At 45.8% G+C, this 24,744-nt stretch overlaps 1 protein-coding gene across 1 annotated transcript; it reads left to right on the forward strand.

Moving 5' to 3' along the window:
• Positions 1 to 225: 225 nt before the first annotated feature.
• Positions 226 to 9,503, forward strand: LOC142574388 (uncharacterized). Its single transcript, XM_075683483.1, has 2 exons — positions 226 to 442; positions 8,813 to 9,503. The coding sequence occupies exons 1-2, from the start codon at positions 242 to 244 to the stop codon at positions 9,152 to 9,154; spliced, it is 543 nt and encodes a 180-aa protein (XP_075539598.1). The 5' UTR covers positions 226 to 241; the 3' UTR covers positions 9,155 to 9,503.
• The last annotated feature ends 15,241 nt before the right edge of the window (positions 9,504 to 24,744 follow it).

The raw sequence follows: 24,744 nt of genomic DNA on the forward strand, positions 1-24,744 counted from the left end.
TGTGTGTATGTATGTGCATAAAAACTAAATTTTCGGGGGTTGCAACCCTGCCCCATTCCGGTTACGCCAATGGTTCAAGCGTAGACTACATTAAAAAGTGACCCTTGCTCGGCGTTTGCGAATTGACGCATGTAGCTCGCGACACGGCAGCACCACAACCGTCATGCCGTCTAATCAGCGATTTTTGTTCCTCGAGCAGGTACTGCTGCTTTGCGCATCGTGTCAAGCACAAGCCCCAGACATGTACATCGTCGGATCGGCTGCTGACGCGGCCGGTATCAGCGTTGGAACGTTGGACAGCCTCAAACCCGGATGCCATGGAACGACGACTGCTGTCTGGGACAAGCCTATAAAGCTGGCACCTTTGGGAGTCGGCTTCAGTGGGCACGGCAGCACCGCTACCGCCATGCCGTCTAAGCAACGATTTTTGTTCTTCGAGCAGGTCAGTTACTATACCAAATTCTGTTACAGAAACGACAACCGTTTTGTTGTAGTGCTGCCGTGCCCGAGTGTGTTTTTCTCCGAATTTGCATCTATGTGCCTCTTGTTGTCGGGTGATGTAGAGCTAAATCCCAGGCCTGACACTAAGGTTTTGTTGAAGGAGCTTTGCGATGGGCAAAAAGCAATTCAAAAGGATCTAGATAGCCTCGGAAAGCTGCTCGAGTGTGTGGAAAAGACCATTCAAATTGTTAGGTATCAAGAAAATTGCATAGTTAACAAAAACTATTAAAGAACTAAACGAGACCGTCGTGAAGCAACAGGAGACGTTGATAAACTTAGAGGACAGAAGCCGGCGAAACAACCTCGTGGTCTTTGGAATCAAAGAAAGCGAAAAAGAATCCGCTGATGACATTAACACAAAAGTTCTGAGTGAAATTTTCGAAGAAAAACTAGGTGTGACGTCGACTACGGTAGAAAGAATTCACAAAATTGGCAAGAAAAATAGTAAGCAACCTCGACCAGTGATCTTGCGACTTTATGACTGCAGAGAAAAATCAAAACTGCAAGAAACTTAAAGGAAGCGGCATTTCGATTGGCGATGACTTTTCCAAGGAAACACTGGCAAAACGCTAGCTGCCCTCGAATTCGGCAAAACAGGAACGTGATGATGGTGAACGAGTCCACCTAAATTATGACAAGTTAATAATAAACAGCGACGTGTGTGCCTGGGATTACTCTAAGAACCGCCGAGTACGAATACGCCGTAATAACCCTCCGCCGGACGAAGACTCGGAATGAAGCCATGTGAACCTAAAGTGTTCTGATTTTCGATTAAATGATTTCAATGCTAGGAGCCTTACGAATAAAATTGCTGATCTAGAATACTTACTGGCTAGCTACGATCCACGTATTGTCACTATTAGTGAAACATGGCTTCGTCCCGAAATAAAAGATCATGAAATTATACTCCCCGGCTACAAAATATTTCGCAATGATCGAGAATCGCGAGGAGGAGGTGTAGCCATCATAGTGAAAGGAAATATTCAGTGCCTACAGATGCACGGCATTCCGAATCACGAGAGGGTTTCGTGTCAAATAAACTTTGAAAATTCGTCATTTATTATTGGAGCGTTGTACAGGCCACCAAGCGCGGACGTATTGTATTTAGAAGATTTACAACGCTACTTGGAGGGACTTAAACCCTCGAAATGTAAGCTGATTCTCGCGGGTGATTTTAACCTCGGAGGTATTGACTGGAATAATTTGACAATTGATGCGAAAGAGCGGGCTTCCTGTGAAGTTCTTGATATCGCCTTCAATCATGATTTGACGCAGGTTGTTCGTGAAAACATACGTATAGCAGGATCAGCGCAGTCTACGCTTGACTTAGTTTTTCTTGATGCGTGTTTGGATAATTACAAAGTACTAATTTAAAGTGGACTATCTGTTCACAAACTGATTTCTGTTGAACTTAAAACCGATCTTACTTCTGCTCGAATTAAAGAAAAGATCACATTTGTTCGCCAGTATGACAGAGCCGATGACACGAGCATTATGGACTACATATCATTTATGTTGGACAGTTTCAGAGCGAAATCTGACGTCAATGACTTGTGGCTGCGGTTTAAAGAGATTGTCTCGTATTGTATCTCAACATTTGTACCGTTGCGAAAACAAAGACAAAAGAAACAAAATCCATGGGTAACCTGAGAAATAATTTACTTAAAGAGACAGATCGCCCGCCAAAGAGAAAAAGTAACCACGAAAAAATAGCTGTGTTATCACGGCAGTTACAAGCTAAGCTTTACACAGCCAAAGAGAAGTATTGCAGCGAAACCTTGTCCAACTTTATGGTCTCCTCCCCACACCGTATTTGGCGTCACTTATCACAGTTTGAAAATAACCCACATAGCATTATCATGAACGGTTCGGTTCTGCACGATCACGGAACGATAGCGTCACATTATAACACGTTTTTTCAGTCTGTTTTTTTTTCCCGCGGTCTGGTGGTGATGCGTCGCAATATCAGATGCCTGCGCATCGTTCTTCGGAAATACCGGGCGTAAACGTAACGTACGAAGGCATCGTTTCCCTCCTGCTAAACATTAACATAAAAAAATCCTATGGCCCCGACGATATACCAAATGCTTTTTTTACGTAGATATGCGGAAGGGGTTGGACACTATCTTACGATCATTTTTTAAAGCATCACATGAACAAAAAACGCATCCCAAATGACTGCATAGCATAGGCCAAAGTTGTTCCAGTTTTCAAATCTGGAGACCGGCAAAAAAATTGAAAATTACCGCCACATTTCCTTATCTTGTGTATGCTGTAAACTTCTTGAGCATGTAATATCAAAATCAATATACACCTACCTGGAAGACGAAAAACTTCTATATTCCAATCAGTATGGTTTTTAGGCGAAATCTTTCGACAGTGACGCAACTGGTTGAAACAATTGATGATTTTGCGAGGGCTTTGGATAACAAGGGGCAAATTTACTGTATTTGTCTTGACATGTCCGAAGCCTTCGACAGAGTCACTCATTCAGAGCTCATTGATAAGTTGGTTCATCTTGGCATAAACTACAATGTAACACAATGGACTCGTGCATACCTTACAGGCAGAGCTCAGTACGTAGATATTAATGGCTCCAAATCGGGATTATTAGACGTCACATCTGGTGTTTTCTCAAGGGTATGTGTTGGGTCCAGTCTTATTTCTTGTTTATGTTAACGATATTGCGCAAGGTATTAACAAAGACATAAGGGTGCGACTTTTTCGCAGATTGCCTCCTTTATAAACAAATAAACAACCAGGACGATTAAAAAAATACTTAACGAAGCTCTGCAGGGGGTTGAACAGTGGTGTGAAATTTCAAAAAATGAAAATTAAGAAACAAGACAAATCATGTTGTTGACTTCAACTACACCCAGGGTTCATTTGCACTTGCCGCAGTTGATAGCCTTAAATATTTAGGCGTAACTATTTCTAAGAATCTGAGTTGGAAGGAGCACGTTAAAAAATATTTGTTTGACAGCAGAAATGAAACTCTGGTTTTTGTGTAGGAAGCTCAAGCTTGCTTCGAAAGACTCTAAGTTAACAGCCTACCTATATCTGGTAAGACCGACACTGGAATACGCCTGTATTGTATGGGACCCTTATGAAACAGGTTTGATAAACATGATTGAAAGAGTCCAACGAAGACCTGCTCGATTTATTCTGTCTCCTTACTCGCAAACTGATTTACAGAAATGCTGCAATTACTTAACTTACCCTCTTTAGCCGAATGACGCCCCGCAGCCAGAATTAAGTTTCTTTTTTTGCTTTGGAAAGGGCATTTTAACATAAATACTACTTCCTATTTAACACCAAAACAATGCAGAACCTCAAGAGGTACACATGAACATACTTTCCGGATATCTCAACTGCACATTAATGCACACACCAATTCTTTCTTCCCCAGAACAATAAATGAATGGAGCAAACTACCAATAGCCATTATTCAATGTGATACCGTAACACAATTTGTAAACAATCTGAGGCAAATCATGTCCTAAACAAAATTACGTACATTATGTTAGATTAACACAGATTGTGTTTATTGTCTCTGCATATTGCTTTTGTATTTGTGCTGTTACTAGTTTCCTGGTTCTTTTTATGAATGTATGCTCAAAAAGAGTATTTTATGTATAATTTGCGTGCATTGTGTATGATGTACATTATGTTTTTCATTTTCTGTGCTGTTCCCCACCCCGGTAACGGCCTCCGGGCCAACAGTATGACTAAATAAATGAATAAAAGTGAATAGAACACGGCGTGGCATTTGCCTCCTACGCGCGCGAGGAGTGGCTTCACTGCATAGCAGGAACATACTGGCGGACCTCTATGCGCAACTCTGCTCCCTACGGGAGCATGTACAGGGACACTACGCGGATCGAGATAGCTGCGCCGCGGTGTAAACTGAAACACATACCACGGCCGGCTATGCTCGAGCCGCGTACTTTTGCCTGTAACAATATGGCCGCCGCCGGCTTCACTCACTCCCCAAGGCAGCAAATGGGACTGCCACTGCAGAAGTTTTTATGTAAGCTCCGTGCTTTGTCCACAGACTCAGCTATGACTCCGTAGATTTGGCGCGCTGCCACGGAAAGTTGTCGTCCAGTCAACGTTGCTATGCCAGCTAAGCTAATGGCGTATTGTCGCGATGTAATGAAGATGAACACAGTAGCAAGAAAGTGAAAGGCGAAGCTAACTCTTCATTGGGCCAACCTGTGGCAGGAAAAAGAAGTCACACTCAGAACACCACAATGTCGGCGAGCACAGTCGGCGATCCTCGAAATCTTATTTGTGGTTCAGACACGTGGCCTTACTTATACCTATGACTCACTGAACGTTCCAGCGTAATCACTGGTACCCGTGTGAGTTCTAGAATGTACCCCGCTATTCGCGTCGTGCATACAAGACTCGGCGAAAAATTTCACAGTAGCTACAACCATCAATAACAGAGAAACTTCCAATACAGAAAAGCGTGCCTTGAGCTGAGCGATAACATTCAGCATTTGTTAGGCGACAAAACACGGTGACAGGATAAAGTTAATTGCTTGGGTCAGTATTTTCTCATTCGTATAAGTGTTCGCGTGCGAATAATGCAGGCATGATGGCGCAGTTTCTGTTGCTCTTTTTCCATAGGCGTTCTTCAGGGGAGCGCGCGTCTCCTCTTCTAGCGTGGCCTTAACTGCGCATGGCGCATGGTCAAAATCGTTACTGTGGCTTAATGGCGTAATGCTTATTAATTTTTTCAGCGTGCCACAAGCGTTGTCAGTGGCGTCGCATGTTTTTTTTTATTTTGCATTTTAAGCAAGAACATTACATCTGCCGCAGGGGCAGCTGCAGTAGTGTTGGAAATTTTGCCGTCAAGCATATTACCTTCCATGCCTCTGTACCCAGGAACCCAGCATATTATCATATGTCCACCAGCAGCTCCTGAGTCCAGTGAGTGCTAGCTAACCTCTTGAAAATTTCGCGTCGTAATATCTCGGCGAGTGCGGTTGATTTCCCTAAGGAATAAAAAATTGCTCATTCATCTTTGCTGAAAATGTCTGAATGCATTCTGTACGAACGAAGTCGATAGGTTAGAGAACATTGTGCTTTCCTGTTATAGTTGGTTAGACATTGCAAGCCACCTGGAGCTTTGCGAGGTGCGGGAACAATTGAAGGAGCACCGCACATGCACTGAAAAGACTGCAGGCGTTGTCTCCTTCGCGTTACCTTCTAAGGCGACGGGCGCTTTTTGAGTTATACGAACTACAAAGTGGAGATTTCTGCGTCACAAAAAACAGCCTACTTGCCTGTTCCTCTTTCTGTGATAGTCATCTGCAATGCGCGAATTTCACTGATAAGCCCAGAATTACTCGTAATGAATGATAACTAATTATTCGCAATGAGTTACATTTCCCGGTTATAGTGTCATGCAAACATTGTTTTCCTTACTCGGTAACGCTCACTGTAGTTCAATTACATTTTTTTCAGTAAGCAATTACATGTGACCAGTTACTTTTTTGACGTTACAAGCTGTAAGTGACACAGCTTTGAGAACCTGAATTTGGTGGAAAGTGCAGTATACGCACGAGATTGTGCCAACCAGCAGCATCCCTACGCATGTTATGAGAAGGGCACACCAGTACTTTACGCTAATAAAGGCATATAATGCCAGGTTAAGTACTGTGCGAGCATTACTATTCTGTGGGACAGAGCTTTTCATATAGTCGTAATATGTTCCTAATAGTCCATGTAAATTGTATGAGAGCCTATGGTAATCCCCAGACAGGCACTTCAAATATTACTAGTAACCTCCCACATATTCCTGTTAAGTTTTATGGTAACTCCTTCCAGCTAACAGAATCTGTCAAAGATCCCAGCTGTTAAAAGTGTAACACGCTTGCAAAGTGTTTGTGCTTTGTATAATGAGATAAGGATGTGGTGTCTTGAGTGGTAGCGACAGGCCATTCTTTAGGTATTTTAAGCTACTGAAGGTGTAGCATGTCCCTATCAAGTTGAATGGGAGCTTTACTGTTCCCTCTGACAAATATTTTCAGACATATCCAGAAGATTTAAAACATTTTAACCAAATATTCTAACTGTTGAAAGTGTAGCAGGTTTGCTTGTTGTTAGTTCTATTTTTTATGATGCAGGGTACACTGTCCTGCACAGATTTTATGTTCTATTCGTTGAATTGCAGTGAAATTTTTTTGATGACGTGTTACCGAATGCGCTCATTTTCGCATGTCCGCTTCATTATCCACAACTTCTGCAAAGTTCAGTTTCAGCCCTTAGTTACTGGTTTGCAGCTTGATAAGTTTTAAATAAACCGTAATGCTTGTTTTCAAGCTGCCTCATGCATTACAGCGAATGTCTCTAACCTTGCACTTGACTCACATCTTAGGTTCCTTTCATTTGTTGTTTGGGAAAGACGTTAAGCATCTTGGATGCTTCGGTGGGCGGAAGCTACAGGTGCCAGCAGCGAGTAAATGTGTAGGGTTGTGCCATCAGGAAAATAGCAAAGTTGACACTCGAGAAGCAAAACAATTTACAGTTCCTGGTGACTGAAGATCTCAGTGTTAATTGATCAAGACAGAGTAGACATTGGAATACTTATGAAACCTGTAGAAGCCTATAGTGATTGGAATTCGACGCACTCCTGCATCGAATGATGATTATGTCGCCTAGTTGTGTTGTGCCTTGTTGCATTGTTGTGCCAAATTAGGTAGTGTGCTGAAGTACCTCCAACAGATGCCATGTTCCAGTGACCATGAAGAACTACAGAAACACTGACAAGTGTGTCAATAAATAATCTCTACTGGGTGCAGTTGTGCGTAGAAAGACAAGCAATACTCGATCCTACCAGTGATAGCGGCGAGCGCCGTCGTCGGTCGCCGAATCTAATCTCACCGGTCAAGTACGTCCGCATTTTATGGAAGTCTGACCGTAGCTACCCGCCGTAGTTGCTCAGTGGCTGTGGTGTGGGGCTGCTGAGCCAGAGGTCGCGGAATCGAATCCCGGCCACGGCGGCCGCATTCCGATGGGAGCGGAATGCGAAAACACCCGTGTGCTTAGATTTGGTGCACGTTAAAGAAACCCAGGTGGTCGGAATTTCCGGAGTCCTCCACTACGGCGTGCCTCATAATCAGAAAGTAATTTTGGCAAGTAAAACCCCATAATTTTTCTCGGACCGTAGCGGTAAGTGTAATCGTAGGCTATCCCGTGAATTCGGCATAGTACAACACAGTTTATGAAGCGCGTCTAATTCAATTAGACATGCCTTCTTCAATATAAATTTGACGGCAACGCTCAATACATTTTTCATACTCTAGACTTGTCTTGCACCGAGCAACAGCTGGGTAACACTAAAAATCTGGTGGAAACGAATACTGGCAAAGGCTAATGCAAAAATGCACGGCAATATAATGATTATGCGGGGAACGTTATAGCTTTCTTTTCCTGAACAAATTTCTTGGAACTCAGTGCCTTTGTTACCACAATATTTTAGAAGGAAGTCCATCCAGAGCTAAGCAGAATGGACACAGACGCAGTTCGGAAAGTTAACGATGACCATTCATGATGGGATTGTTCGAGTTTGGCGTAGCAGGTTATTTTGTCAAGGGGTTCGAGTGTTCGCATAACTCAGTAATCATTCACAAGAAATATTAAGTTCACTTTTGTAGTTACCTGAGTCGTGTTTAACGCCCAGGACCGAAATAATCACATCCTGTGTGCTTTTCGGTGTGTTTGTCACACCTCAGTATCTCCCTGTGAATTTACTTTACGGTCCAGAGATCATAAATGAGATTCGCGCAGTATTGTCTGCTCGGATGACCAGCGCCTGGGCGTTATTTTCATGGCATACTCGGGGAACATTTGACGGCATTGTAAATGTGGCTGTTGTCACTGAAGTTGTAACACCACCGTCTTTTTAAAAGAAGCAACATCATTCCTGTTCCGAAACCTCATTTCTTAAACGGAGATAGGAATTTGTTGTCTCGAGTAATAATATCAAATACGAAATATCAGCTTCTCTCTGTTTTTATCCACTCGCTTAAGATTGTTTCTCAAGGAAGTAGGCAGACTTTATCAAGCTACTGCTGTTCTTACACTGCTGTCTTTCGCCTGAGACCTCTTTGCCTACGAGCAAACATAGAGAAGTGAATCTAAAGCATTCGAGTGGGTTAATCCTGCTTTCTTGAACTATGCAATGTCTCATGCATGATTGTATCTCTACTTGTACCTACCATCTTGTCAGAGTCCATGAACGCTGTATCTGTAGCGGGCTGTACTGTGCTTACTTCTCATTTGACCGATGTACGTGCAGATTGTGCTGGTATGCTGCTTCATCGGTGGCGGATCTGTGGGACGGGTGGATGGAATGCACCGTTCCGCGAAAGCGCCGCTGATCTCACCTTCGTCCATCGTCGATCAAGGGTGTCTTCACAATGCAAGTGCTGTTTCTGGCAAGCCATGGTTTAATCTGCACGTGGACACTGTCTACCGCGTGCCTACCTCGGGCACCCTGACGTCACTAAGAAGGTATCGGCATGCCGGATTCTTGGGCATAAAAGAAGCTGCGGAAGTGACGGCCTTCAGAGGACTCGGCGGTATGGCCGTGACAATGTTGGCCCACGTACTTTTGTACATGCTGTTTAGTGATAATTAATATGTTTTTCGTCGCGATTACTTCTGTCTGGTCGAGCTGCCGTGTCCACATACAATTGTGACTTGTATCGGCGAATGTTTCTTTTTGGCAGGGATGTTGTTGTCGTTATCAGGGGATGTTGAAAAATATCCAGGGCCTACTAACAGGAAAATGATCATGGAACTTCTTGATACGCAGAAAGTGATCTTGCGTAAAGTTGCTGAAATTCAGGGAAAAGAGGCCTCTCCTGAAGCAAAGTTGGTTCAAATGAATACGAGGCTTTCTTCCATAGAAGGAAGTTTGAAGGAATTCGATATTGTTAATAGTAGATTATCTAAAGTTGAGGTCTCTCTGCATGTACATAACCGGAATTCAGACGCTCTCAACCAAAACGTTGATGAACTTTTTTTATTTTGAAAACAGGTTCAGGCGAAATAACCTGATAATAAGAGGAATTGAAGAAGACGGGCGGGAAATTGATGATGTTGTGTTGAAGACGGTGAACGGTGATGTGTTTAGCAGCATTGTTAAGCTGAAAATAAATTCAATTGAAAGAATCCATCGCCAAGGTAAAAATCTTGAAGGTAGAGACCGACCAATCATCCTGAGGATGGCTGATTTCAGAGACAAATCTAAAATTTTGCGTCATTACTCTATGCCTAATGGGTACGAATATAAGCATCAGTGAGGATTATTCGAAAAGGGTTGTTTAGGTACGTAAATGTCTCTGGGTTTCTACACAGGAGGAAAGGTAAAAGGGAGCAAAGGTTAAACTTCTATATGACAAAATCAAAGTCAATAATGTCCTTTATGCGTGGAATGAAATCACTAATGAGAGCTATGAGTGTGAAGCACGCCCTCGGGATGACCCTGCTTGAATTTCGGAAAGCGATTCCTTCAGAATATTGAATGTGAATGCAAGAAGCATACTAAATAATGTCGAGGATATCGAAGCTATGATTTTAGAGCATGATCCGGATATTACAATGATTACTGAGACATGCCTTCATAAAGATATATTAGATAGCGAGGTAACTCCCAAGTCTTATGTAATGGTAAGGAAGGACCGGGATGGTAGAGGCGGGCGAGTTGCGGTAATGATTCGCGATAATATTGACTTTATTATACTTTCTATACCCGTTGATATCGAGGCAGTTTAGATTAAGATAATTTTTAAGAATCGCTCCGTCCACATAGGCGCTCTATAGAGGCCACCAAATTCACCAGCCCAGGTTCTTTCTTGTCTCCGGCACTTTATGGAGTGCAAAATGCAATAAGCAGATAATTGTAATTTTGGGTAATTTAACCAACCTGGAATGAACTGGAATGCTTACTCTCCTGGAGATACAGAAATTTCGGATTGCAATGAGCTTCTTGATCTAGTTTTTTTTTTAAACCAAGTGGTGACAGACTATACTAGAATCAGTGCTCGTTCTTCGTCTATCCTTGACTTTGTTTTCGTGTCTAATCACCTGTTGCCTTTACTAATTGACTGCGAGACCAGTGATGGTATCTCGGACAATAAACTTGTAGTGCTGTCTTTCAGCCTTTCCGTCAACACTGTCAACCAACCCCGCAAAAGTGTCGTGTTAAACTTTGCTGGAGCTGATGATGTTGGGGTTCTAGAATTGCTAGAGGACTTTTATGAGAGATTCTCTGAACTTTATATGCATAATCAGAGTCCTGATTGTCTCTGAGAGTACTTTGCTAATTTGGTCATGTCTTCTACGAAGCTGTATATACCTAAGCGTATAAATAAAACTAGCAATAGAAGCCCTTGAATAACTAGAGAAATATTACACATAAAGAGCGAATTAAAATGAAAACTTAAGAATTATAAAAAAAATCTTAGCACTCAGACTCGTTCCACCATTCGATGTCTTGGAAATCCAAGCAAGGGTTCTTTGGCATCACAATCCCAAAATTTCTAAAAGAAGTTCCGAGTAAATTTTGGAGATATATTAATCCATCCTCGAATACTCGCTCAACGACACAATCTAACGAGCATCCTTCTTCTGAGAGTTTCAACGATTATTTTGCATCTGTGTTCACAGAAGATAAGGGTATTATGCCGAGTATTGAAACTCCATCTGACAGGCCGCCAATAGCTGACGTTGAAACTTGGAGCAAGGAAGTTTGTGAAGAAGTTAAGAACCGCGCAAAAAGCGATTGAACGAAACAGGTGTAACCTTAAGAGGCAGGAATACAGCAGTTTGGAATAAAGAACAACGAGGGTAGCCGATATTCTAGGTGACATAAGGAGAAAAACGTGGAGCTGTGCAGGTCATGTAACGCGTAGGGTGGGTGCATAGTGACCTGTTACAGTTATAGAGTGGGTGCCAAGAGAATAGAAACGCAGTCTAATATGGCAGGGAATTAGGTGGTGTGATGAAATTAGGAAATTTGCCGGTGTAACATGGCGTCATTTGGTGCAAGATCGCCGAGAGAGGCTTTCGTCGCGCAATGAAGACAAAATAGGCTGGTGACGACGATATTTGCACGAGGTAGTGGAGTTGCACTGGACAAATACTAGAAGAGAGTGTAAATAAAAGGTTTACCTCTTTTTTGTAGTAGGAGGGCGAACTCTAGCCCTGGAAGCAAAGCAATACTTGACAAACGGATAGCGGCGAGCACAGTTGGCAGTCGTCGGAGTGAATGACAATCTCCTAGTACGTGCACTGTCTGCAGACGAGCCACATAACAGTGCACTGCTGTCGGCGGTGCTCACATAGATTCGATAATGGATTCCAGTATCTGCGTCGCTCATGAACAGTCTGATTAGACGGGCATGTCACACTACTCAAGTGGCTCTGCGATACTTGTGTAGCGCATGCGGACGCGGACAGTAGAAGGCACGTAGGCACGTGGATTTCACACACAGGCCCGGCGTTTTGTGTTCCTATGCTTTCTATTGGCCGCCGTCTGTATGTCCTACACTAATTTTCCAAGACATGCCAACAAGCCTGCATTACAGCCCTGGCCGACTTAAGTTGCGACAGCCATCCCGAAATTCCCGATACAGCAAGCATGTCTGGAGCGCGAGCGCAAGCGATAACACAATAATATTGTCAGGGCCGGGACAGAGACCACTGGAACCAATTAAAGCAACGCAAGAGTTGCACAATCTCCCTCTTAGAAAGCGTCGTTTCGGTACAGCAAAACAAACACTAAAAGACAGTATTGACATGCGTGCCCTTTCGCTCTTGCATGAAAGTCCTTTCTGTCGGCATCACAGCTTTGGTGATTCAATATGGGTTTTTTGGAGCTCGCACCAGTATCTGCGCAACGTCTGCTCGGTTGCTGCAGCGTTTTACGCGGGTCTGTTTCGGTATTTCTTTGTGGCAATCACGTTAGCTCTTTAACTGGCAGCTGAACAATATTGGTGACCTAACGAAAACTTCTGCTAAGACAAGACAAAGCTAAATATAAACCTATTCTTTTTTCATTTCCCTTTATACAGGGAAATTACAGGGAAATTTCCCTATACAGGGAAAGTTTGATCTTCACAGAAATTGTGACAGCGAACACAACCACATATTCTCTGAGAAAAATCTGCATGCTTGGTAATTCTTAGCGCACGTGGTGGTCAAATTCTTGCCACTATGAAAATTGTTTTCTTTGCTAAACTAGCTCATATATTTATCTGCACAGAAGTAGACCTGAAGAACACGCATTAAACTTGTCAAAGTGTTTTTACTATTAGATATCCTGTAGCCGGTGCGCGATAACACTCAAGAAAATTGTGGAGCTGACAGTAATGGTTTGAGGTTTGCTTTTCTTGCTGTGCGCCATACGTGCTACTTTCCCTGGCCCTTTTGATTGCGGGCAAAACTTTACTGGAGAGTACTGCATTCACGTGAAACAAAGAGTGCCAATCGCACATTTCAGGTGATGTGTTGTTCGAAATGAGAAAAATGGTTCGGGCAGCTGACACATGAATTGCAATGAAAATGTGGGCCTGTGAGCTTCAAGTAACTCCGATAATGTTGTATCTACCTAGCCGTGAACAAAATGCTATTATAGGCATGGCGCGCGTATTCCACTCGTTCCGTGGCACTCAGAGCTGCATTCAAATAGCGATAGCGCAGCTGATAAAAACGCGGACCCTAAAACGTCAAGAGAGAGACAGAGAAATGCATAGAAAGACAGGGAGCCTAACCAGAGTTAGTTCCGGCGGGCTACCCTGCACGGGGGAGGGTTAAGGGGGATATAAGAGAAAGGGAGTTGAAGCGGGAGAAAGAGAGAGAGAAAGACGAGCACAAACAAACCGCGTACACCATAAAGCTGTAGGGGGCGGCGGTCTATCGTGAAGCCCCGTAGACCACAGGAAGCTTAGTAACCCTAGTAAGGCCTTCAGCGCGAATGTTCTTTGGGAGCATGATTTTGGCTTCTAGCGCGAAGTGAAACACGGACACAGAAAGGAGCAGACAGGACGAGCGCTAACTCTCAGCTAAATTTTTATTGAAACGAAGAACATATATATATAGGCGATTGCAAAAACCGTAGCATAAGAACATGACAAGGTAAAAGGATCAGTGAAACATATCAGGGGGTATGGAAGTCAAAGAACAAAAATTATTTCAGATTAGTACACGTATTGCGAAGGTACTGAAATTCGCAATCTAACAGAGACAACGAAGCATGACCTTCGCAATACGTGTACTAATCTGAAATAATTTTTGTTCTTTGACTTCCTTACCCCCTGATATGTTTCACTGATCCTTTTACCTTGTCATGTTCTTATGCTACGGTTTTTGCAATCGCCTATATATATATGTTCTTCGTTTCAATAAAAATTTAGTTGAGAGTTAGCGCTCGTCCTGTCTGCTCCTTTCTGTGTCCGTGTTTCACTTCGCGCTAGAAGCCAAAATCATGTTACCGTACCAACTCGCCCAACTGTCTATCCTTTTGCATTACAGTTCTTTGGGAGCACTGACCAAGAGCTTTTGGTTCTGATAGTGGACGATTGTCCAAGTGGTCCAGCACTTTGCACATCACGTCTCTCTGAGCAATATGTTGCCGGGAGACGCAGGTAATGTGTGCGAGCGTCTCATTGGTGCTGCCTGTGTCACACGTGGGGATGTCGGCCATTCCATAAGGAAAGTACATGAGTTTGTAACTGCAAAGCTTAGCCACGGATGGTACAGCAAGGTCTGTTCACGTCGTCAAAACACTGGAAAGCCTATGCAGGTAAGAAAAATGTCATTTGGCTGATTTGTTGGCAGTTCCAATCCAATGCGTAATATTAATTACCGTAGGCTAACCAAACTGCCACTTCTTCGACACCGAAGACTAAAGTATTCTACTTGATCGCCGTTACTGACGACTAGGCACGGAGCAAGACAAAGGTGAAAAGCACCTCTATATTAAAGAACTCCCTACTATGGAACAAAGCAAAGTTTTATAAATAAGGATGCTTTAAAAGGCCTAAATGAATTGCCTGAAGAAGATGTGGCGGGTGGCCCAGCTGCGGCCAGGAACGTAATCCTTCAGTTCCCCTCTCGCCATTACTTAGGGCAGAGACCACTGTTGTCTTTAGCACAGAGGGGCCTGTTGTTTGAAATGGTTCCAATTAAATCTGTTTCTGTGTTTGTCGAGCGCGAATAGCTTTTCCCTTCTTTTTCATCATTAGTATAACTGTAAAAAACGTTGCGCTGTTCGCTTTCATAATCATAATAAAAAACTCCCGTCTTAGACTACACACGCACATTTAATTCATAGTTCAACAATATTGTTCATGTAATGCATCTCGTTTATTTGCTGTAGAAACGTTCAAATATTTTATTTAAAATGTATTTGTACGTCGTGAAGAAGGAATAAAGCAACAAAATTCAAGGCCTGGTTTTTCGTATCTTGCCAGTGAAATGGTTAATATAGCCTACACACAGAACAGGCGCAGAGCTATCCGCATATTTCGCCCATGCATAAATTTAAAACCGCGTTTAAGTGGTCCCAAGCGACATCGGCTGCAACACAACTTGGCAGTTTATTCTCGGCAATTTTTCACTATATATATATATATATATATATATATATATATATATATATATATATATATATATATATATATATATATATATATATAGTTTGTCCCGCATAACTTGCACCAATGTTATACAAATGAAAAGTACTCCGGACGCGAGTTGAACAGAATGCATAATGTTGGCAGTGGCCTAGAGTTACTCAGGCTTACTTTTTATTTTCCCCTTAACTAAACGATTAGTTATGTTTAAATAATCAGCTTTTTAGGTATTGGCTGCAGACTCCAAGTGTGATATGCAAAGTTGTAGAGCACCTTCAGAAACCTCTCAATAAATTGTTTCCAACTAGATATATTTCACGTGGTCCTTTTTTCCGCATTCCAAAGAAAGCCCGCGAAATATTAAAAAAATTACCGACGATTACGTTACTTCCTAATGCGAAATTTGAGCGCAGCAAATAAGCTGTTTCACCTTTTCGATAGATTGAGGCAAAGAAATCGAGCAACACATGTATGCGCTATCACAGAATTTTTTTTTATTTTTCACACGTATTCCTTTAACAAAGACTCCACTAACAGTTCTTGACAGTCATGAAGGAAGCTTTGTGGTCGGAGAAATAGACTGATATATGTTCGACTTGGTACACCAATGCTTGATTCTCAAAGACGAGATCTATACAAGTGCCTCGCGAGGTTGTCACAGCCGTGGGACGCGTTACGAGTGAGAGGAACGGGATGTTCTCCCGCATAAGTGTTAGGAAATTGCTGTTTGTCTTTATGTCAAGCCGCCACCGATCTGGCTCTCTGATTGCCACCGCACAGGGCGAACGGCAGCGGCAATTTTGGCTCGGGCGGTGCACATATACAGATCCGCCGCCACCGATCTGGCTCTCTGATTGCCACCGCACAGGGGTTGCATTGGAGGAGGAGCGAAGAAAGGAATTAAGTTCGAGCCGGCGCTTTGACAACCGGAGACTCGCAGGAAGAGGGGGGAGGGGGGCGGCGTGTACTCCCAGCGGCAAACGATGGGGGCAGAAGCCCGCGCAGCAAGCGGACAACACGATAAAGGGAGGAGGGAAGAGATAGCAGCGACTGACTGATGCCGCTGACGCCGATAGTGAGTCAACCCCAGCTGCGGAGTTGGTTTCAGGGACAACGAATAACCGGTGCGTCGGCAACTGAAGAGCACCCTATCCGCCACACAAGAACAGGGGGGGGGGACCCTTTCCTCCTCTTTCTGCATGGCGGCGACGGTGTTCTATGCAGTCACGTTATCTTGACTCTCTAGCGGCGTCAGCGGCATCCAGCGGTATCAGTCGGTCGCTGCTAGCGCTGGGGGGATGAAAGGGGGGCGGAGCTGGTTACGAGGCCGACGACGACGCGAAACCCAGGAACGGACGCCAAAGAGCTGCGCTCTAAAAGATGGCTCCGTTCGCTTTTGCGTGGATTATCGAGCGCTCAATCAGATCACACGCAGGGACGTATATCCAATACCTCGAATTGACGACGCTTTGGACACACTACAAGGGGCGGAGTATTTCTCCAGCCTTGATCTTCGATCAGGATATTGGCAAATTCCGATGAACGAGACTGATAAAGAAAAGACCGCATTCGATACCTTTATGAATTTAACGTGATGCCTTTTGGCCTCTGTAATGCTCCTGCCACATTTGAGCGCATGATAGACAACGTACTTCTTGGTCTAAAATGGAAGACACGCCTCTGTTATCTGGACGATATTGTCATCTTTTCGTCTGACTTCAGCCAACATCTTCATCGATTAGACGAAGTTCTCAAGTGCCTTGCGAATACTGGTCTCCAGATCAATACAAAAAAATGCAAATTTGCAAGGAAGACGATCAAAGTATTGGGTCACGTCGTCTCAAAAAATGGCATCCAGCCTGACCCCGAAAAGATTAGTGCCGTTCTCCAATTTCCTCGCCCCCAGCAACAGAAAGATCTACGTAGTTTCCTCGGCTTGGCGTCATATTTTCGTAGATATATACGCAACTTCGCAGCAATAGCAGCTCCTCTACACAAGCTACTGGTTACCGGTGCCTCTTTCCCGTGGACTAGCGACTGCGAGTCGGCTTTTCAAGCTCTTAAGCGGCATCTTACTTCCGGACCAGTGCTTCGCCACTTCGATAATCGAGCCCCCACCATACTCCATACTGACGCAAGCGCACAAGGTATTGGCGCAGTACTTCTGCAACGTAATACAGCATCTAAAGAGCAAGTCATAGCATATGCCAGCCGAACACTTTCTCCAGCTGAGCGGAACTACACTATTACAGAGCAAGAGTGCCTGGCTATAGTTTGGTCGATTCAGAAATTTCGCCCATACCTTTACGGCCGCCACTTCACCATCATGCTCTGTGTTGGCTGTCACCAATGAAAAACATGTCAGGACGCTTAGGACGCTGGATACTCCGCTTGCAGGAATATGACTTCACTATAACGTACAAGTCTGGAAAACGCCATCATGATGCAGACGCACTGTCTCGCTGCCCACTCTCACTCTCTCCCGGTAACGCACCGTCGTCTCCCCCACCACGTCGTTCCGATGCTACGCCTGCCTCACACCAACTCTCGATAACGTCCGTGGACCAAGTTACGCTTTCATCACGCTCTGATTTCGTCTCGCTTCAGCGGGCCGACTCCTACTGTCGAGCTCTCATGGATCGGCTTAGTGGGTTCGCCGAACCACCCAACAGCCGCTTGCGACGCCAACTTCGACAATTCCGCCTTCAAGGTGGCGTGCTACACCGCTACGTTTACCACCCAACAGGTCACCGGTGGGTCCCAGTTCTACCTCGCTGCCTTCGCTTGCGGGTATTAGAGGCACTTCACGACGACGTATCGGCTGGCCACTCAGGCTTCCAGAAGACTTACGACCGCATAAAGACCCGCTGATTCTGGCCTGGCCTATCCACAACGGTGACCAAATACATTGCCTCTTGTGCGTCATGTCAGCACCGCAAACGCTCGACATCCCCTCCTGCCGGTTTACTAAAACCTCTCCCTTGCCCGAACGCACCTTTTGAATTTGTTGGCATTGATTTATATGGTCCCTTGCCGTTGACGCCCTCCGGTCACCGTTGAATTGTCACTTCCGTCGACCATTTAACAAGATATGCCGAGACTGCCCCTCTGCGATCCGGCACCGCTTCTGAGGTCGCCGGCTTTTTCTTGCGCACCATCGTCTTGCGCCACGGTGCTCCTCGCGTTCTTCTCAGTGACCGTGGCAAGGCGTTCATTTCACAAGTTCTTGAGGAAGTTCTTCAGGCCACTAATACCGTCCACAAATCTACTTCTACTTATCATCCGCAAACCAATGGCCTTACTGAGCGCTTCCACCGTACGCTGTCTGACATGATTTCCATGTACATCCGTCCTGGCCACACTGACTGGGATAAAATTCTTCCTTTTGTGACATTCGCATATAATGCTGCTATTCAACGGACTACCGGCTACAGCCCTTTCTTCCTTGTGTATGGACGATCTCCTTCCTCCATATTCGACAGAGAACTCTTTTTTGCACCTTCTTCGCCTAACGCGTCGCTTCCAGAAGATTTTGCTGCCCGAGTTGCACATTGCCGTCAAATCGCCCGGCAAAGCACTGAAGCTACCCAAGCTGAGCGTGAGCGTTACTGCGACAACAAACGCCGTGACCTACGTTTTCACCCTGGAGACCAAGTCCTGCTTTGGACTCCACTCCGCACCCCAGGCCTCTGTGAGAAGTTCCTTCAACGCTACATTGGCCCATACACCGTTGTGCAGCAAACATCTGCAGTGAACTATCTCGTGCGCCCAGTACACTCCGTCACCGACCGGCGCCGCCGGAATGCCGAAATTGTTCACGTCTCGCGGATGAAGCCCTTCTCTCCCCGTTTAGATAATCTCTAATCTGCGGTCCGGCTGGCCGCCTCCATGACGGGGGGAAGTTAGTGTAAGCACTATTAACGTACTTCATCGTTTTCATTTGTACATAGCCATCATATCACCTTCCCTGCTCTTCTACTTCTTCGAGCGTGAGTTGGGAGCGTTGCCTTCTTTGGAATAAACAGCGCTTGACAACTTGATCGGTCTCGGTATTATAATATATATATATATATAAACAGGTGTTATGGCAGACGGCCAGCACAACATATATATATCAGAAGAATAAGAATGGGCTGGGGTGCGTTTGGCCGGCATTCTCAGATCATGAACAGTTCAAGGAGTTCAGACACAACCATTAATTCAGGGCTAACTTGTGCCCGGGAAATAATTAAAATGATGACTGCCGCGTTGGGAACAGGAAATAGGAATGCCTTCTTCTCTTTCTCTCTCGAGCGTCGCTTCACCTCTCCTTCTTGTATTCCCCGACAACGGTCATTTACGATGCGAGTGCGTGCGGCGAATGCACGTGCCATTATGTATTCGTCTTTTTCACCCACACGCCATTGTCCTCTTGGAGGGCGCATGAACCTGCGCGCGTTGTTTAAAGATGGTTTATAATAATATTTGGGGTTTTACGTGCCAAAACCACTTTCTGATTATGAGGCACGCCGTAGTGGAGGACTCCGGAAATTTTGACCACCTGGGGTTCTTTAACGTGCACCTAAATCTAAGCACACGGGTGTTTTCGCATTTCGCCCCCATCGAAATGCGGCCGCCGTGGCCGGGATTCGATCCCGCGACCTCGTGCGCAGCAGCCCAACACCATAGCCACTGAGCAACCACGGCGGGTAAAAAAGATGGTTTATGCCTACATATATATATATATATATATATATATATATATATATATATATATATATAATATGAGAGAGAGATTGTGCCGGCCGTCCGTCAGAAACCCTGTTTTTTCCTGCCCCGTTGTATTCCTCCTTCCCCCTATAGCGGCAGCTGTGCAAGCGTCCCAGTCGAAGTGCCGTTTCACTTCACTACACTCAGCCACGCTGCGACTTGAAATGTAATTTTGCCGAAAGTTGCTCTGCAGTGGCGGGCGGCTTTGGCTGTATCCGCAAGGCCGCCGTTGAGAAAGCGCCGCAAGAAGATCCTGGACATTGAAGAGCTGCTGGTGTCATGCCGTGCAACGACTGAAACCGTCTGCTCAGCCGTCGGGTGCATCTTTGCAGCACTGCCGCGGACTAATCAAGCTTCGCCAATGCGCTCGAGCCACCCGAACTTGGCGAAATGCCACGTGCTGCCGAGTCAGCCATATTTCATCATAAAATAAAGGGTGCTTTCTTGTCACCGAGTCGTGGGCGAAATGCAACAGCTGTGTCGTTGCGCCACGGGAGGTGGTTCGATCGAAACAAGGGACAGCTGCGTCTGAGCCAAAATCTGCCGTCTCTTGCGCGCCTTACAGGCCGACTTAGGCCGCAGGGGAAGATATTCGATCATTAGGACGTCAGCCGTGTTGGTCGTTTCAGCTTCCTTCAGCAAGATGTCATTGAGCGCGGGACGAACGGTCGTGCGTTCGGCCTATGACTGCTCGAAGACCTGGACACGTGGTACAGACAAGGCAACTGGTCAACCCACACATGCTAACTGAAGGCATCAATGTTGCTGTATTCGAGACCCTCGTTATTTAGGACCGAGAAGGGGGTTAATCGAAGGTCCCGATTTTGATTATTCATAGTGTCACGTCGGACACTTTTCTTGTCAGTTGGAGCGGGAAAAGCTGCTACGGCAGCAGTCTTCTCGGGATCGGGCCAAACATCTGCCGCGCTTACGACGTGACCAAGGAACTTCAGTTCCTCGAAACCTAAATGGCATTTCTCTGGCTTGACTGTAAGGTCAGCCGATCGAATGGCTTCGAGTACATTCCGAAGGCGTCGAACGCGCTCGTGGAAAGTTTCTGAAAAGACAATGACATCATCGAGATAGACGAGGCAGCTTTTCTATTTGAGGTCAGCTAGAACGGTATCCATCATTCGCTGGAATGTGGCTGAAGCGGAACAGAGGCCGAAAGGGTGTACTCTAAATTCATAAAGGCCGTCCGGAGTCGCGAAAGCAGTTTTCTCGCGGTCACTCACATCTACTTCATTTGCCAGTAGCCACTTTTCAGATCGATAGAGGAGAAATACTTCGAGCGCCTCAGCCTGTCCAGAGAATCGTCGACACGAGGGAACGGGTACACGTCTTTCTTTGTGACGTTGTTTAGCTCCCGGTAGTCAACACAAAATCGAAGCGTGCCATCTTTCTTTTTAACAAGAATGACTGGCGATGACCAGGGACTGCATGAAGGCTGGATTACGCCGTCTTGAAGCATTTCCTTCACCGGCGTTTCAATCGCATGTCGTTCGGTCGGGAAAATACGATAAGGATGTTGCCGTATGGGGGACACGTCGTCATAGGTGATGATACAGTGTTTCGTAATCGATGTTCGACGTATCTTCTACGACCGTGCAAAGCAAGAGTGGAACTCAAGCAACAGCTCGCGCAGGGGTTGTTTGTTCTCTTCAGGAAGCATTGGACAAATGTCGACGTTGCGTAGAGGTGCTTCAGCAGTGCCGATTGCCTCGGAAACAAAACACCCAGTGACATCGGCGATCGGGTCGGCGTAGGCGATGACAGTACCGGGGAAAAGGTGCCGGTGTTCGTAGCTGAAGTTCATGACAAGAACCTCACAGTGGCCATCGTGGAGATCGACAAGACTTCTTCCTACGCAAACACCATGAGAAAGCAGAAGAGAGCGATTGCCTTCTGTGACCGCTTCACCGTGCACGAGCCTGTCACATGCCACTTGAACCACGACACTTGCACGCGGTGGTAACGTGACAGCGTCATCGATGACACGAAGAGATGCTCGAGGGTGGATGGTGTTGGTCGGCGCTGTGGCGCTCTTTGTCGAGAAAGTGACGAGGCGTTATCGAATGTTGATGATAGCTCCGTGCTCCCTGAGAAAGTCCATGCCGATGATTAGGTCTCGAGAACACTGAGGGAGAATGCTCAAACTGACAACAAACGTACAGCCGCGAATCTGTATTCGCGCCGTGCACATGCCGAGTGCTGTGACGATGTGCCCGCCAGCTGTAAGAACTGGCGTTTGATTCCAAGGCGTCGTCACTTTCTTCAGAAAGGTGGACAGTTTTTCGCTGATATAGAATAATCCGCTCCGGTGTCCACTAAAGCAGTCAATTCACGACCGTCGAGCAGTACAGGAATGTCCAAAGAAACTCTTCTTCCGTAATCAATAGGTACTGCCGTCGTCGATGTATCGTCAGTCCGCGTACACGTCAGTAGGGGTCCTTGAGCACGTCCAGACTGAGCGGCCTTGCCCCCAAAGGTCGCTGTGGTTAGTTTTCCTGACGTGGGCTGGGCGACCGACCCTGCACCACGCTCGAATACGTAGGGCGAGTCGGAGAAAACCGCCGCGGCGAAAGGGAGCGTGACTGGTGTCGAGCTGATGGGGATCCGCGCTGCTGGGCAACGTATTCTTCAATTTCAGGAGGACGCTGGCTGAACCTAGGTCGCGGCGAGTTTGCTGAAAATCCGCTTAGTCCGAGCTCTCGATAGGAGCCCAGACATGCCCAGCTTCGCCACAGTGAAAGCAAAGGGGATGGCGATCAGGTGCCCGGCACACGTCTGATTTCCTTGGGGCCTGTCGGTGGTCCTACGAGGCAGCTTGGACGGGCTCTAGCATGGCCGGGCGCGCGGCGCGAAGCGGGGAGGGAGGTGGGACAGGTTGCCTCAAAACTTGCGAATATGACATACGGTGGCTGTCATTTCTTAGCGGTCGAGCTTCTGTGTTGAAGGGTGGTTCTCTTAGCGCATGCTGTACTTCGTCATGGAGAACGCTGAACAAGGATCTGATCGAGCGTCGGCTGTTAGGGTACCGACAGTTTCTGGAGTTCTTCGCGGATTACGGAACGAATGAGCTCTCGAAAGAAATCGACGTGGCCCCCGAGAGCTCCGAAGAAGTCCGTAGGTGAGGCAGTGTTCACTTGGCGTTCGTATGATGGTGTCCGCTGCCGAAGAGTCTGTTCCATGGTGATGGCCTCGGAAAGAAATTCTTACACAGTCTTGGGAGGACTGCGCACGAGACCGCCGAACAGCTGCTCTTTCACTCCGCGCATCAGGTACCGCACCTTCTTTTCTTCCGACATGCTGGGGTCGGCTCGTCGAAAGAGACGCGTCATGTCCTCGACATACATTGCGACACCCTCGTTCGGCATTTGTATATGGGACTGGAGATCACGCTCAGCTCGCTCTCGGCGATCAGGGCTCGCATACGTCTCAAGAATCCGGCGTTTGAATTTTGCCCGTGAAGTTAGGGCATCTGCACGATTCTGATACCAAACACGTGCGCCATCGTTAAGGCTGAAATATACGTTTTTCAGTTTGTCTGTGTCATCCCACTTGTTGAACGCGGCTACACGTTCATAGTGCACCAGCCAATCTTCAACATACTCATGTATGGTGCCGTGGAAGGGATTCGGCGTTCGCGGATTGAGTAGCGTACAATGAATCGACGTTGTGCCTTCCATACCGGGTGGGGTGGTCGGAGCTGCCATTTTCTCTGGTAGGAGGAGCCCAAACTCAAGAGCTTGTACACGGATCCTTCTGCTGGCGTTGTGTACAGGCATAGTCACTGGTACGGGGCTGGGGCTTCTGCTTCTCGGAGGGGTTTGGTGCATAGATTAGATTACCCCGCACCTCCACCATTTTGTCACGCGCTAAGGCATGAGTAAGCAGCAGTATCAGCAACCAGACATGAAACATATCAAGACACAAAAAGGGACAGTTCTCCAGCTGGCGCGCGATCTTTGACTTCGTCGTCTTGATCGCCATTTTTGCTGGGCACGCAACGCTGGCTCAAAACACCAGGTGGCAATATCGTGCGAAGCCAACAGACACACCAAGGAACACATAGCGAAAATTACTAGTACTTACTAATTGAATTAAAGAAACGATAAATTAATGGCAATGAAAGTGGATGAAAAAACAACTTGCCGCAGGTGGGGAACGATCCCACGTCTTCGCATTACGCGTGTGATAATATAATCAATTAAACCTTTCACACAGGCCAGTCGATTTCAAGAAGCTCAGTAGCGCTTGCACAGCCTTCTGATGCGATGTTAAGTGATGATGCGAAGTCAATACAAATTTTTATTCTTGCAAATTATGTACATCTGCTTGCCTTGCATTGATTGACTAAATCTATATGTAGGTAATGAATGACATGCCACGCTCTGTATTGACTGATTAGAATATCTATATATATGTTAGGAATAGCATGTCTAGAAAAACTGGACCCACAGCCGCATCCTACGACTAAGGCGCAGGACGAAGGAGGACGAAGAAAGGCATGTCAGCTGGTGGCAGGCCCAGTGGCTTTTGGAGAATCTGCGCCAGTCGAAATAAAGGGGGGAAAAGCACTTATTTAGGGTAAAACCAGCAAACAAGTGTTGAATGCTTAACATAAACATGATTATTAATAATCTCTACATATTCAAAAAAAGTAGCGGTGACACTATCCAAAAAGATACTGTTTCCTTTTGACAGCTATCAAATGTATATTTATAACTCTATATTTGAATGCTCAGCATAAACATCTTTAAGAAATAATCTCAGCATATCCAGAAATAGCAATGACACTATCCAAAAAGATACTGTTCCCCACTGACAGCTGTCCAGT

This window comes from Dermacentor variabilis, chromosome 3, assembly GCF_050947875.1.
Source record: "Dermacentor variabilis isolate Ectoservices chromosome 3, ASM5094787v1, whole genome shotgun sequence".
Taxonomy (NCBI): Eukaryota; Metazoa; Arthropoda; class Arachnida; order Ixodida; family Ixodidae; genus Dermacentor; species Dermacentor variabilis.